This window comes from Haematobia irritans, chromosome 2 (assembly GCF_050003625.1).
Source record: "Haematobia irritans isolate KBUSLIRL chromosome 2, ASM5000362v1, whole genome shotgun sequence".
Taxonomy (NCBI): Eukaryota; Metazoa; Arthropoda; class Insecta; order Diptera; family Muscidae; genus Haematobia; species Haematobia irritans.
In genome coordinates, this window is record NC_134398.1 from 229,384,413 (window position 1) to 229,400,786 (window position 16,374).

The following is a 16,374-nucleotide window of genomic DNA, read 5'->3' on the forward strand; positions in this document are numbered from 1 at the left end:
AAAATTTTTTCAAAATTTTATTTTGTCTAAAATTTATTTTTATATATCTATAGGAAATTGTCCCAATGTTTACTTTTGCAGTTTGAAAAAAATCTGCATATTTTGCCACTCTGAGCACTTGAGATTTGTAAAGAGATTTCGTACCTAGTAATCGTTGTATCATTTTCTGATGTTTGATAAAAATAAAAGGTAATGTCATAATCACTGTACACTTATAAGGTAGAAGTATAAGTCAGCAGATTGTTTTTTTTTTTCCACCTGGCCACAACGTTCGTTATCGTATTCGATATAGAAATATTCTCGGTTTTTTCTTGAAGAAAACTATCGAAAACAATATCGAGAATGGTTCGAAAAAATTTCGAAAAACGTTCATCTGTCGTGCTGTTACTGCCAGCAAACTCTTCGTTTTCGATGGCTTGCTAGTGATTCGTTAAAGAAGGTTTCGCAATATCTATAATTGATCGTTAACGAATCTATTCCGAATTCGTTTTCGTATTCGATATCATTCCGCTTTCGAAGGTTTTCTATACTGTTTTATTCCCATTTTGTTCCCTTATAAGTTGTGTAGTAAAAGAAAATTTTCAAGTTTGTTTTTATTTTATTACAACACATATAGATAATTAGAATACAAAATAAATTAGAATACAAGACTTAAAATATTTACATTTAGGAATATATAATTGAAGTGATTTAAGGCACTGCATTGACTTCTTCGCGCAGAAATTCTTATTAAGCCGGTCGTGGCTATGCCATTGAAAAGGGCTAAAATCAATGAGTAACATTTTCTTGGATACATCTGCAAATTAAACAAGAAAGAAAATTGATAGTTTTTTAAAAGATATATAAATAAATTACTTACCTCTTTTAGATTCGCTAAGATACTTCACCCGCACTTAACAATTTCTTAAACTGAAATGACTTTTTAATCTCTGTCTTTGTAAAAAACAAACATGGCGGAACACCAACAAATAATCCGAAAAGTATTCGTTATTAACATACTTCGAAACAACGAACGTTCGAAATTTTTCTATTATCGAACTTTTTCGAATAATGTGCGCGTTAATTTATTTCGAAAAATGTTCGCTTTAGCGAACCTTCGCCATTTCTGGGCACTTTGGTCGGGTGTGAACAGAATTTGACAGGAAGAATTACGGCCAAAAACATATACAAACAAGGGAAAATTGTTTTTGTTTTACTGTTTCTACCTTATAAGTGTACCCTGGTCATAATATAATTAAAAAATAGCGCATTACAAAATTGTAATGGCCTCTTCAGATATTTGTAGAATAATGTATGTATTCAAATTGTTGCTTAAAATTCTAGTTATTGACAAAGTCATCATGAAAATCAATAGCGCCATTTCATTTGTGATGTTATCATCTGAAGTTTTGTTTTATGTTATCATCTGAAGCGTTAAGCTCATTTATTTTTTTTTTTGATATATTCGAATTTATAGGAAAAAATCAACAATAACGGAGGACTTAACACAGTTATCGTTTTGTTTGTTGCAGACAAACTTCCATATTGGAGATTCTTTTTAACCACTAACATTTTATACAAAAGAAAAACTGAAATCCAAATGGCCCCTAAGCTTATACTTCAGTTATTAATCACAAAACATCAATATACTAAGAAAACTATTTATTACAGCAAATAGATGAGAATTTTTTCTATGTACATTTAATAAAAGCCCACCTCTTTGAACAATATATAATTTTAATATCAAATACAATAAAGCATGGCGCATGCGTGATACATGTGCCCCTGTGTCGATATTCTGATCTACAAGAAATGGAAGATTATATTAAATTTTATTGCTTTAATTTTTCACTTCAGTTCCTTATAAAAGAAACAAAAAATCATAGAGAAAAAACTGCAATATTATCTTAAAGAAATACAATAAAAAATGGAACCGCACACGAATGGCCATATAAAGGAGTCAGAAGTATTTACTATTTAATCAATATACGATTATCTAATGTTACAGGTGCAGACTATATACATACATAGTATAATAATAAAAAAATTCATGTTATCTATTTATTATTATTTAGTTTTCTTTACTCAAAACAAAAACAAAACAGAAGAAATATCAACTAAGGTCTCATGTAATCTATAGTGGATACATGTAACAAGATCCTGTTTATTTTACAAAAAGACAGACTAAAAAATATTTTAGCCTTTTTATGGAAATTGTAATCAGTTGTATAATTGGAGCTTATTAGTCATATATATATACATGTATAATATGTATGTACCCACTATAGCTTAATCGAATAAAATATGAATGCCAGTTTCCATTTCTTCTACTCTCTCAATTTGTCATAAAGGTGGGTATCTAATTTCAAGATAGTTTTAGTTTTTAAAACTATAGAACAATGGAAAGAGTGGATTGAACACGGCGGACTTGCTCCGAACCAGTCGGAAACATCTATCATCGAATATTTGGAATTTAAGTACTTTTCTCATTTGTGCCAATTTCGAGGCGGGTCGCACATATGGGTTGAATATGGGATATGAATATTGAAGCCAATATCGCCTATTTTGTGAGTAAAAAAAAAGTTTGAGCATCGCTAATTGAATGTAAATCACCAACCTCGAGTTCTATACACTTGGAAGTACGTGTTTAGGTCCATACATTTAAGGGACGAAGTCAAGGTTCTCACTGAACAGCACATTATAACTCTGTGCTGGGTAGCTGGCACTGTGAAATAATAGGGAATGAGGAGGAGGATGTTCTGGCTAAGAAGGGCGCTTGTCAAACGAATAATGTCCCAGCGGACGTTTTTCCTTCACTATCTTCTTATATTACAAGATTGAATTCAAATATGACGAACTATGGCGAAGACGTTCGGTCTCTTCGCAAGGTTGCTAGAAAAGTTGACATGAGACGAAAACAATAGGAGAAATTTTGAAGTCGAAGAACATAGATTGGCATGATAACAGGACATAACACACTTGGGAAACACATGGTAAGAATAGGCCTTAAAGATGATGACATCTGTATATGGTGTCGGGACTCGGAAGTTTCGGAAGACTTCCTGTGTAAGTGACCACCATTATCCTTTAGGAGAAACAAGACTCCGGGCTCCTTTTTCTTTCAGGCTCCCACTGATCTACGGGAGTGCAGCTTAAGAAACATATTTGCCTTCGTCAAGGCCTCTTGTTAGTTGTTCTAAGATTCTTTTATAGAAGACGGACAAGTAGAAGAAAACAAACGGGAAGGAAGAAGTTGAAAATATTACATCGAGGAATCTCAACGGACTTATAGTGGTCTAAGTGAACATCAATTCAACACAAAAAATTATGAAAGCTACGGAGGACTTGTACAACTTCATGTGCCAATGTCCTACATTATCCTTTTTCTTTCAGGCTCTCACCAATCTGCGGACGTGTAGTTTAAGGAACATACTCGCCTTCATCAGATCCTCTGGTTGGATGTTAAGGAAAGCGGACAAATGGAAGTTCTTGGCCGATTTTAAAGCAGACCACCTCAGGAAGAAGAAGTTGAGAAAATTACCTCGAGGAATCACAATGGACCTGTAGTGTTCTAAGTGGACAGCAATTTGATTCAAGAATTGTTGTCATCCACGACAACCTAACCTAACCTAGGGGCGACCGGACATATCCCCCAACGGACATTTCGCCCAAAATGATTGTTGAGCGTTATGACCTCCAATGGGGCGGTCGCCCATCGCCCAATTTTAGTTTGGGCTTTATGTCCTCCCTCATCGCGGTCATATGTCCCAAAAAATAGGCGGTCAAAACGCCCAATATTTTATGGGGAAAATAATGTCGGAATACAAATCAAAAACTGTCCTAAATGAAGTAGTTTTGATCCCCAATTTTGGTTAACTAAATACGTACGGTATTTAATTCAAAATGCCGTAACTAGAAAGACAGTGCAGATCTCGTGGTCTATAAGAAAATTAAGGAGGAAATGGTGCAAAACGCTCCACAAAGCCCCCAAGAACTCATTGCACTATTGGCCAAATCAGAACATATGAGTGAATACTAAATGTGCGAAAGTGTGCCGGAAAAGATATTTTAGCAAACCACTATTATGGAAGCCGATTTGGCATACAGTCTCTTTGTGTTCCACCCCAGTAACTGAAATAATTAATAATATGGATGATGGAGATGCTATTGTTTTATTGATGTCCCTTTTTCGGTCGTTCCATTTTATCTTATGGGTACAAGAAATTACTAATATTTACGAAGGTTACAAACGACATGTCAGTATAACTGTGTTAATTTTTTAAATCAAGTTAATAAAACGAAAGATGCAAGAACTTGAGGACAAACTGAATGTGATGAATTTAACAAAGAATTCGCGTGCCCGAATTCTCGTCGTCCTCAAATACTAGCAACTTTCAGTTTATTATCTTGTTCTAAACATTAAAATTGGAAAGAGATGAAATGATCGACGTGCTGCTGATGGGTACTTGAAAAAAATCGCGCGCGCGATTTATTTCAAGTACCCATCAGCAGCACGTCGATCATCTCATCTGCCTCCAAAGCGCGCGCGCGAATCCTTTTTTAAATTCATCACATTTAGTTCATCCTCACATTCTTGCAACTTTCGTTTTATTATCTTGTTCTAAACATTAAAATTGGATAGAGATGAGATGATCGATGTGCTGCTGATGGGTACTTGAAATAAATCGCGCGCGCGATTTTTTTCACGTACCCATCAGCAGCAAATCGATCATCTCATCTTGTTCCAATTTTCAGTTTAAAATACATAATTTTCAATTCAGCATTTGTCTGGTTTGTTCAAAAGAAAAAATTATCAATTTCCGAATATTCATGTTTCAATATATAAATTCAAATGTCTTGGAGCTTTAACCGACCTATTTCACGAGCGAAATAGGTCTTCGTAGTGCCACTTTAGCCGCTTTTCCATTTCAATCATACGCTGAGAAGAAAAATAGTCAAAAATTATGTTCCAGTCAAAAACAATTAAAACAAACGATGAAGCCCGGATATGCTAATTTTACATCTTCTTCCAGCATACACAAAAAAAGCAGGATTCGATATTTGTCAATAAGAGGCATATCTATCTATTAAATATTAAAAAAAAAATTATGGATAGATGAAGTAATCATATATAGCTTTTGAATGATTTAACAAAAATATATTTTGTTATTTTAAACTATTGTTTATATTCAATTATATTCAAACGGTCATAACACCCACATTTTTTTATGGGGCTTATGGCCGCGATGAGGGAGGACATAAAGCCCAAACTAAAATTGGGCGATGTGACCGCCCCAGTGGAGGTCATAACGCCCAAAAATCATTTTGGGCGAAATGTCCGTTGGGGGATATGTCCGGTCGCCAACCTAGGTTGGGGAGCCACCGTGGTGCAATGGTTATCATGTCCGCCTTGCATACACCAAAAAAGTTTTCCAGCGGTGGATTATCCCACCTCAGTAATGCTGGTGACATTTCTGAGGGTTTCAAAGCTTCTCTAAGTGGTTTCACTGCAAGGTGGAACGCCGTTCGGACTCGGCTATAAAACGGAGGTCCCTTGTCATTGAGCTTAACATGGAATCGGGCAGCACTCAGTGATAAGAGAGAAGTTCACCAATGTGGTATCACAATGGACTGAATAGTCTAAGTGAGCCTGATACATCGGGCTGCCACCTAACCTAACTTAACCTAGGTTGATGATGTATTATAATTCCAAAAAATTGTTTATCTGGTATTATGTTTCCAAATTATAAGAATATTTATTTTTTTTAACTGACTAATTTAGGTATTACAATAAATTATGCTAATAAACCATAGAAATACATTTTAATATTACATTTTGTTGTTGTTGCTGTTGGTCATTTAATTTATGTTGTATGCTTATTTATAGTTTTGACAGTTTCACTTATCTGTCGAATATCACGAGCATAGGTACGACAACATCCGCCAATTATTTTTGTTCCTAATTGCACCCACTCCCGGACATATTCGGCTAGGGGAATACAATGCTCTTTTCCCATCCATCCTTTATTTACATCATAAATTTCTCCGCTGTTTGGATACACAACCAAGGGAATTATTTCGTCCTTCGACTTATTTTCGTTAAGCGATTTAATAAGGGGAGTGACATACTTTGGATGTAAACAATTTAATCCTATGGCTAAGCAGTTTTTCTGCGCTTCATGTTCCTTGACAATATCCCAGACAGATAGAGCTGCATCTACAAAATCTTCTCCGTGAGCCAATGTTTTCTGATCTTTACATTGGAAGGATACCCAAAATTTCACATCTGGATAATCGTTACATAACATTTCAGTCAAAGCTTCAGCTTCCATTTGGCAAGGGATTGTTTCAATTGCTAATGCATCTACCCCAGCTTCGAGACAAGCGTCTATTCGAGCTTTATGCCAATCGGTTATTTCTTTAGCTGGAAGATAGTCGGCGTATTCACCGGTATATTCTGAGCCATCATGTAAGTGTGCTCCGTATGGACCAATCGAAGCAATTATCAATGGAAAACCTTTAAAAGATTATGGGAATAGTAAGTTAAGATGGTATTAGGTTGAATATTTGTTGTGAAATTTTAAACAACCTTCATTGATCCTTAATCCAGCTTCAAAACATTCGGCCAAATATTTTTCTTTAGCGACATGAGCCAATCTTACAGTTTTCTTAATAAGCTCTAGACTTTGTTTAGCATCTAGATCTAAATATTCCACATAACCCTCAACACTAGTTTGATATGTATTAGTCAAAATAATGTCGGCACCATCTGCAAAGAAATATAAATAAAGTAAGTAATATGTCTACGGAACCTTATTCAGATTTCTCAAGCGCCGACTATTATAAGAGGCCGTCAAATTCTAAAACATTTTATGAATTTTACGGCACTTCTTAGACCATTTGTAACATCCGCCAACAGGTCGGTTCAGTAAATTGTATGGCAATCGACTGCGAAGTTTGTGAATTATACCCGGCTAAGGTAGAGGGCGCGAGAGTTCTAAGATAAAGAAAATCAGGGGGAAGTTAAAAAAAAAATAAAGAAAACATAAAATAGAATTGAATTGTCCGCACGGGACAGCAGAAAAAGAAAACAAGTATATATAGGACCGTAGGTTCGACCAGGCCGAATCTTATGTACTCTCCACCATGGATTGTTTAGAAACTTCTACTAAAGACTGCCATCCACAATCGAATTACTTGGGTTGCGGGAACACTTGCCGATGGCAAGGTATCTTAAAACCTCTTATCATCGTCTTCTAAATTGTAAGTTAGCCCATACATGGTAGATATTAGACAAAAACAAGTCCGATATAATTCAGTTCTTGACCGGTTATATAGCGAAGTCTAAAAATAATTAACAACCGATATGAACTTTTGCGCGGTAATTAGAGGGTTAGAATTTTGACAAAATTTTCTAAAGAAATAAAATTTTGACAAAATTTTCTATAGAAATAAAATTTGGACAAAATTTTGTAAAGAAATAAAATTTCGACAAATTTTTCTATAGAAATAAAATTTTGAAAAAAAATCTATAGAAATAAAATTTTGGTAGATTGGTAGATCGAGTGGCAACCGTGATTATGAACCAATATGGACCTATTTTTGTGTGATTGAGTTAGGGGCTATATATAACTATACCTGATATAGACCAATTTTGGCATGGTTGTTAGCGGCCACACTCAGAAAATTTTACGTCGTAACTACAAGTAAATTCCATAATATTGATTAGTTCAAAATTTTACTCACAGTTAGTTAAATTTAACTATTGATGAGCAAAATTAACTCAGTGGAAGTAAATTGAACTTACGGCCATTACCAGCAAAATGATTAAGAAATTCCAATGAGTTCGTAAATGGACTGAAGCAAATATAATAATAGGGAATACGTATTTCCTCGAACGTACGAAGAAGTTACTCAGCGTTACTGAACTTTTACTATGCAATACTACGAAGTCTAAGTGGACACGAAATTTGCATTTTTAGTATAAATGAACTAACGATGAATGTCAATTCTAACTACTGTTGAGTGAATCTACTTCTAGATAATAGTTCGTCTCCGAAACATGTGCTCGTGTGGTGTTTCTAAAAATAGACACCCTTGACTGTATGTGTTAATGAATACATGTATCCAAGCAAGAAATGAATAAACAAAGTGACATATGGTTGTTGATGAGTGTAAGAGCTAAGAGTGTGTTTAGTTAGAAAACTGATGGTACGCGGTTCGATCCTCCGTCCGGACAAAAGGTAAAATTTCATAAAATGATAAAAATAAAATCTAATAAATGATTCTAAGGGATTTGTACTACGGAAGAGTAAGTGATTTGTACTAAATATAATATGACATGTAGAAATTGGGATCCTCCCCTTTGAGGTCTCCTTGCTCCAAGTCACCAGGTGGTCTAGGAAATTCGGAAAATTATTTTTTTCGTTTTCAAAAAATTTATTATTTAGTAAATTTTTTTCTGAGTGCATATACTAGCGCAATGTACCAAATTTCAACCGGATCGAATGTATTTTGCTCCTCCAAGAGGTTCCGCAGGTCAAATCTGGGGATCCGTTTATATGGGGGCTATATATAATTATGGACCGATATGTGCCAATTTTTGCATGGTTGTTAGAGACCGTATACTAACACGACGTACCAAATTGCAACCCGATCGGATGAAATTTGTTTCTCTCAGAGGCTCCGCAAACCAAATCTGGGGGCCTGTTTATATGGTGCCTATATGTAAAAGTGATCCGATATGGCCCATTTGCAATACCATCCGACCTACATCAATAACAACTACTTGTGATAAGTTTCAACTCGATAGCTTATTTCGTTGGGAAGTTAGCGTGATTTCAACAGACAGACGGACCACGACCCAGAATATATATACTTTATGGGATCTTAGAGCAATATTTCGATGTGTTACAAACGGAATGACAAATTTAATATACCCCCCATCCTATGGTGTGGGGTATAAAAATGAGGATAGAAGTCTGGCCATATAATTGTGCTAACTTATTATCAGCCAACAGCTAAGTGCAAAACAACATGTCCCTTTCGTGTATGGATTGCTTAGATGTGATCTTCGGTCTTCCCTTCCAATAATGACAGCGCTTTTCCGATGAGATTTATACGACTGTTTTCGACGTGGTGGGAATTCTACGAAGTGCCGCCTAACTCAAAAAATGTTATCAGGGCAATTTCCTTGAATATTGTTAATTCGTACAAATTGAGTAAAATATTTGTAGTATTGTGCTAAATATGTACATATACATTTAATAAATGCCTGATAGGACAAAACATACACATAACCTTCATTGTACACTTATACATACTTTGCAAAAAATCCAAATGTGTATTGACAATAGCCGTTGGATTTGTGTAATTAAATCGAGCACTCCACAATGGATCGCCATCCACTGCATCACCAACATGAACCGTCATCTGAGTTCCGAATCCACCATCTTTTACTAGTACGAGTCGGCTTTGGTCCATCGCTATTCTGTTTTTTGTTTTTTCTTCTCCTAGGTATTATAAATAAAAATGAGTTTTACATTGTGATAAGAACAAATTTGTATGGATGAAATGAACATTCGAATATTTATGATAATTGTGATACAAGTAGGCAATAAACACACATATTATTTGTAAAATTAACATTGACTTTATTGCCAGTAGAATATGCATAGAAATCGACTACGAGTACATTGAACATAAGTCATGTTCTACATTCATGACTAAACGTTCAAACACAAGAATAAAAATTTAAAATTTATTCAATAATACAAGCTTACTAAAAATTTTTCTGTTTATGAGTTGGAAAGTGAAAAAATATCTTGTTTTGAATTTTTTAGAATAAAATATAGTGGAACAATTGCACGAAAAAGTTCAATTTTCGTACAAACTATATAATAGGGCAATTCCATAAGAACATATCCTTACCACTATAGTTCGAACTCGTTTGGTATATCCGTTGATTCTGGATATCCTGATATCCGTCGTTGGAATATACATACGTTGATACCTTTTTGGAAGCGACCGCGGTACAATTCTTAACATGCCCGCTTTAAATACAGAGGGTCCAGGGTTCAAAAAGTTTTTCATAGGTGGTTTCAAAGCTTTTCTAAGTGATTTAACCGTAATGTGAAACGCCGTTCGGACTCTGCTTTAAAATGAACACCCCTTTTCATTGAGCTTGACATGGAATCGGACAGCACTCAGTGATATGAGATAAGTTCACCAATAAGTGAGCCTGAAATAACGGTTGCAGTTATACCTAACCTATTCCTGTTTGCAAATTCTACATGGTAGCTTATACGAAGTGTTACCAAGTTAGCATTGGATTGTGTCTTATATATTTGGAGAACACCAAAACCTTTACATCTGAGTAATTGTGAGACTGCATTTTATTCGACTGGGAAATCATACCGGTCTGTAGTTAGTGATCTAAGCACCTTAAAGTAAACCAAATGGTAGAAAAACTCTAGAGACAAAACTAGTAAATGCTCGTTGTGGCAATCGAGGGAAAGTGACAACCAATGTAAATTTCCGTAGAAGAGATGTATGATGTAGAAACACGAAAATAGCAATATCGGTTGATGATTCGTTTTTTATTTTTGAAATGAAACCCATGTACTCCGACAACGGTTTCAACAACTGGACTATTCCTTTCGAACGTGGTACCAAGACAGCCAAAACGTACACCGAAAAAAAGTAAACTGTTTTATAGGAAGAATAAACTATCTCATGCGAAGATTAAACTAAATTGTACTCCACATTTTGAGATTTCCACAAAGCGTAGTTAAAACCACGAAAATTGAATGCGCTCTTGCATTCTCTCGAAATTGCATTCTCTCATAAAAGAAAAAAAAAATAACTTTTAACCATACACTTAGGCAAGGAATATGATCACCCCAAACATGTTTTAAGAGGAAAATGTTATTTTTGAATGGTGAATATGGAACTTTTTTGCCGCAACCATGTCATTTTCTCGAACATTATTTATCTGATTTCGGTGACCATTTATATGTTTGACGATAAAGCATAATTTTTGCGACAAACATGTTCCATGTCCACAGTTCAAAAATAACATTTAGCTCTTGAAACATGTTTGGTGTGATCATATTCCTTCACTGCGTGTACAGTTGTTCATTCTTACTATTTTTGGGAATCGTACCAAAAGTTTCATTTGATTTATTTCATATTGAACTTATGTATACGGTCAATGAACTTTATACCCACGTTTAGTTCATACAATGTTTGAGATATATTTAAAAAATGAAAATTTCATTGGACTGTGGAAATTTTTGCAACAAACAATAAAATTGAACTAGAAACAAATAATTTTTTGCAATAAAAATAAGTTAAATTTAGCGTTAGTTTAGCTACGAATTTTTTTCTTCTGCGTAGCCATCTCTCGAATTTTTTACACCGATACTTCTGGTCCAGGTTAAATAGTTTCCAATGTGTTCATACTTGTTTTGTAGACTAAATACGTATCAAGCCACCTTATTCGGCCGATGTTCCCACGCCAGGTTTAAAAAGTTTGGGCACCATTGGGGAAAAAATCGCCATTAAGTTCTTATCAAATCATATTCGTATATATATCATTTACTGTAGTACACAATTACAATATTTCTATATTGCATGATTTTTGCTTTCAGCCACTGTATAGCTTCAATGAGTGATTGATGAGTGATTACAGCAAATCATTTTCCAAAATACTAAATTCACTGGCATGCGAAATATGCATGTTCATTTTTGAAAATTGTTTCTTACCCCGATTAAATTCTATTCGAACTTCAACTTTGACGTTTCTATTTTTTTGAATATTTTATTTAATCTTAAATATGCCGCGCGTATTAAAGAGTTGCTTTCTTACTGAAAGTAAAATGCTAAGTGCAGCATAAATCCTATCGGTTTTTATATTAATAAATATATATGTATGTATGTATAACCATTGTTCTATAGATTATAATATAATGTAAGTATCAAGGATGATGTACAAAAAAATATTTATTTATTCTATATTCTGATTGGTGCGATGAATAAAAGTGGTGATAAAAGTGTCTAGAAATGATTTCATTTAAGCTGTTGTTGTAAAACTATTTTCTGAAATAAGAATCTTGCCTTTTATGTTTTGTTTTATTTTGTTATCTAGTACATCGATATGTTTTTAATCCATAAGCAATTTTGTTAAAATAACATTACTGAGATCACATCTTATCAGTGTTGCCTTGATATATTTTCCTCTTGCCCTACATAGTAGGACATTCAAATTGAACACTTAAAGAAATTTATTAGTAGACATCAGAAAAATCAACGAAAATGTAAAACAGCCTGCTAAAAAGGGAAAGCAATAATTGTTTGCTAAAATTGCAAACCTCGTCTGGTACACACACTCATAGAAGAAAGTCTGCTAAAAACAACAGTCGATGTCAGCTGTTATATTTTTGTACTTCAGGGTCTAACGAACAACAAATTATAACACTTTTAGGTTAAAAATTTAAAAAATTTCAACCAAATTTGGCACGCATAGCTATATCTAAATCTGAACCGATTTTAACCAAATTTGGCACGCATAGCTATAATGCTAATTCTACTCTCTGTGCAAAATTTCAATTAAATCGGAGTAAAAGATTGGCCACTGTGGTCATATGAGTGTAAATCGGGCGAACGATATATATGGGAGCTATATCTAAATCTGAACCGATTTCAATAAAATTTGACACACTTGACTACACTACTAATTGTACTCCTAGTGCGAAATTTCAACCATAGTGGGGTAAAACTCTGGCTTCTGGGACCGTATTAGTCCATATCGGGCGAAAGATATATATGGGAGCTATATCTAAATCTGAACCGATTTCAATAAAATTTGGCATATTTGTCTATAGTACTAATTGTTCTTCTTGTGCAAAATTTTAAGCAAATTAGGGTAAAACTCTGGCTTCTGGGGCCATAGAAGTCCATATCGGGCGAAATATATATATGGGAGCTATATCTAAATCTGAAGCGATTTCTTTCAAAATCAATAGGGTTATATTCTGAGCCAAAACACATACTTGTGCCAAATTTGAATTCGATTGAACTAAAACTGCGACCTAGACTTTAATTACAAAAATGTGTTCACGGACAGACGGACATGGCTATATCGACTCAGGAGCCCACACTGAGCATTTTTGCCAAAGACATCATGTGTCTATCTCGTCTCCTTCTGGGTGTTGCAAACATATGCACTAACTTATAATACTCTGTTCCACAGTGTGGCGCAGGGTATAAAAATAAACTAGAAGTAAATAAAAAATAATCATTCGTACTATTTTTGGGAATCGTACGAACATTTCTTTTGCTTTAGTTCATATTGAACTTATCTATATGGTCATTGAACTTTACCCCACGTTTAGTTCATAAAATGTTTGGACATACTTAAAAAATTTCGATAAAAATAATAATAATTTAACTACAAACAAATAATAATTTTGCAGTAAAAATAAGTTAAATTTAGCGTTACTTTACCTAGGGATTTTTTTCTGTGTTCTACAAACTCAAAACGAATTTTCTATAGAAATAAAATTTTGACAAAATTTTCTATAGAAATAACATTTTGAAAAAATTTTCTGTAGAAATAAAATTTCGACAAACTTTTCTATAAAAATAAAAATTTGACAAATTTTCTATAGAAATAAAAAAAGATAAAAAAAATTTATAGAAATAAAATTTTGACAAAATTTGCTATAAAAATAAATTTTTGACAACATTTTTTATAGAAATAAAATTTAGCAAAATAAGAATTTTTATTTGGTAGTTTTGGTAAACTTTTCTTCAAATTTAGGCAGATTATTTTAGGCTCGAGTTGCAACCGTGGAAGTGACCCGATCTTTAAGTTAAAATGACGTAATCTAAAGAGAAAAATGAACTTCATATAGAGACAAAGTCGGTTGATATCCGTCATAATTTCGCTGGATTTTTCCATACATGTGGATAAGTCTTATCTTTGGTAAACATATTATTTTTGGTAAACATTTTACTTCAACATAAGAACTACTTATCCGGCCACTATTTCGATTCTTCCAAAGTTTGATTCTATACCCATAGACTCTTAAGTGGCGCTATAACAATCACCAACCGTGATGGGGAAATGTACAAAAAAATTGATAGTTTGTGAATCACCAAAAGTAAATAGACTCTTATAAAAAAATATGGTAATATCCAGATACAATTAAAGTTTTTTCTTTTATTACAAACCTTTTCTTTTGAGTGTATATAATGGCAAAGTAAAAATATGGAACTATAATTGATATAGATAACACAAATCAACATAATTCATATCACAGAAAATTTCCCAGGAAGCATCTCCATCACAACGCGTTCTATCACTATCGCTTTGTCTTCTTCTTTTTCTACTATCTCACATACAAACGTATACGATTGCCCTTTGAGTTTTTCTATATATTATGAATACTGCTGCTACGGTATTAAACTCAATGTTGATTAATCTAAACCAGACTGAAATAAACGACATGAACAGATGACAATAAACTTTATCGAAAAAATTAATCTAGTCATTTTTTTTTCAATGCCATAAAATGGTATGGTACACTGAAAAAAAAATAAAATTGTAATAATTTGATAACAAAATTAGTTACTTCAGATGAAATTGGCAAAACAGATCCGATTGAAAAACAATTGCTACATCAGCAATGGAATAGATAGAATAGAATTCAGTAAAACTACCAGTTGATTTAACTGCTTATATAATTATGAACCGATATGGACCAATTTTTGCATTGTTGTTAGAGGATATACGTTCACCGTGTATCAAATTTCAACCGAATCGGATGAAATTTGCTCCTCCTAGCGGACCCGCATATATAATTACGTAAAATATAATTACGGACCGATATGGACCATTTTTTTGCAAAGTTATTATATCCCTGCCAACATTTTTTGAATTTGGGGGCGCTTCTGAGAATCCCCACCACGTCGAAAACACTCGTATACACTCATAGAAAAAAGTCTGCTAAAAACAGCAGTCGATGTCTGCTGTTATGTTTTTGTACTTCAGGGCCTAATGAACCACAATTTATAAAATTTTTTGGTTATAAATTTTCCCCCAAAGCATATTTAAGAGTCAAAAGTAGTTTTTTGGTATGTTTTTGCACTGTAATATACTTACAAGCTCCTAAATACGATCAGCAAACATTTTGTATGCTGTTATGTCTCAATTCGATAAATATTCAGTTTTTTGTTCAAATACTATAGATATTCATTAAATATTGCTTTAATTATGTTAGAATAGCTCCTAAGTTGACATGTTTATTTATTTTAGCCAAAATAAAACAGATTTTAGTGTAATCGAGCTTAAAAAATAGCAGGAAATGTTTGCTATTTCAGCAAACAGTGACTGCTGTCCCTTTTTCAGCAGACTTTCTGCTGTTTTAGCAGACTTTTCTGCTGTCCCTACTAACAAATTTCTTTGGGTGTACGATATCCAAAACTCCTCGGAAAAGCGCCGTCACTATTGAGAAGTTGTACCACGCCAAGTTACTAAAAAAAAGTATCACATGAGTGCAATTATTAGGTGCCCTTCTGGATACATTTAGAAGGACGCCAATAAGGGCCCCTTCAAACAATCAGAGAAAGTGCATTTTAAGATTGTTGTAAAAGAATCATTGTGGTCAAGTAAAACACGATTGTTTAGATGTTTATTAATTTTTAATTTTTAAGATTTATAAATTCTCATAAATATAACATTTATACGACCATCACATCACATTTAACATATTTTTATGCATTAATAAAAGATTGATGTTGAGTTACAAGTTGCAAGTTACATGTTGTAGCGTCTATCAGCCAGTGCTTTTATTCCCAATGGAGGCAGCGTGCATGGAAAAATATTTGAAAAACTATCTCTTTATTCCATTTGGACCTTTTACAATTTTAAGCGAAATAACTATGTTTTCAGCACTTCATTATCGTTTTTATTTAAATATATTATAAGAAGCTAGTTGTGCTTGGTGTTTCACAAAATATAAAATGGCTCTTGTAACAATAGTGATGGCAAAATACTTTCATGCGAATAGTGATGGCAAAATACAATTAATCAAAAATATTGATTTAAATCAGTAAAATTTATTAATAATCGTTGTATTTTTACCAAAATTTTGAACGTTCCACCCTCAACTGATCAGTATCAAATTGCTATAATAATTTTGCAAAAAATTAGCTCCGAAAATTTGAATGATATTAAATGTACAAATAGTTGTACAGCATAACGTATTTGTCTGAACAGCCTTTAAGCGACTAATTCGATTTATTCGCCCGCCGTCGGCGGCCCTAAACAGGGTTGCTGGTTACAAAAATATTTCATACGAGATATTTGCAACCATGTATAATTGTTTACAA

General features: G+C 33.6%; 1 protein-coding gene across 2 annotated transcripts; it reads right to left on the bottom strand.

Moving 5' to 3' along the window:
- Nucleotides 1-5,710: 5,710 nt before the first annotated feature.
- On the bottom strand, nt 5,711-11,872 carry LOC142227309 (betaine-homocysteine S-methyltransferase-like). Of its 2 annotated transcripts, none has more exons than XM_075297773.1 (4): nt 11,746-11,872; nt 9,303-9,488; nt 6,569-6,748; nt 5,711-6,496 (listed from the first exon to the last, which is right to left on the bottom strand). In XM_075297773.1, exons 2-4 carry the CDS (start codon nt 9,460-9,462, stop codon nt 5,844-5,846), a joined length of 993 nt encoding a protein of 330 aa, XP_075153888.1. In that variant the 5' UTR covers nt 9,463-9,488; nt 11,746-11,872; the 3' UTR covers nt 5,711-5,843. The 2 variants fall into 2 exon arrangements, with proteins under 2 accessions (XP_075153888.1, XP_075153887.1); XM_075297772.1 differs by having other exon boundaries at nt 9,303-9,491.
- Nucleotides 11,873-16,374: the final 4,502 nt, after the last annotated feature.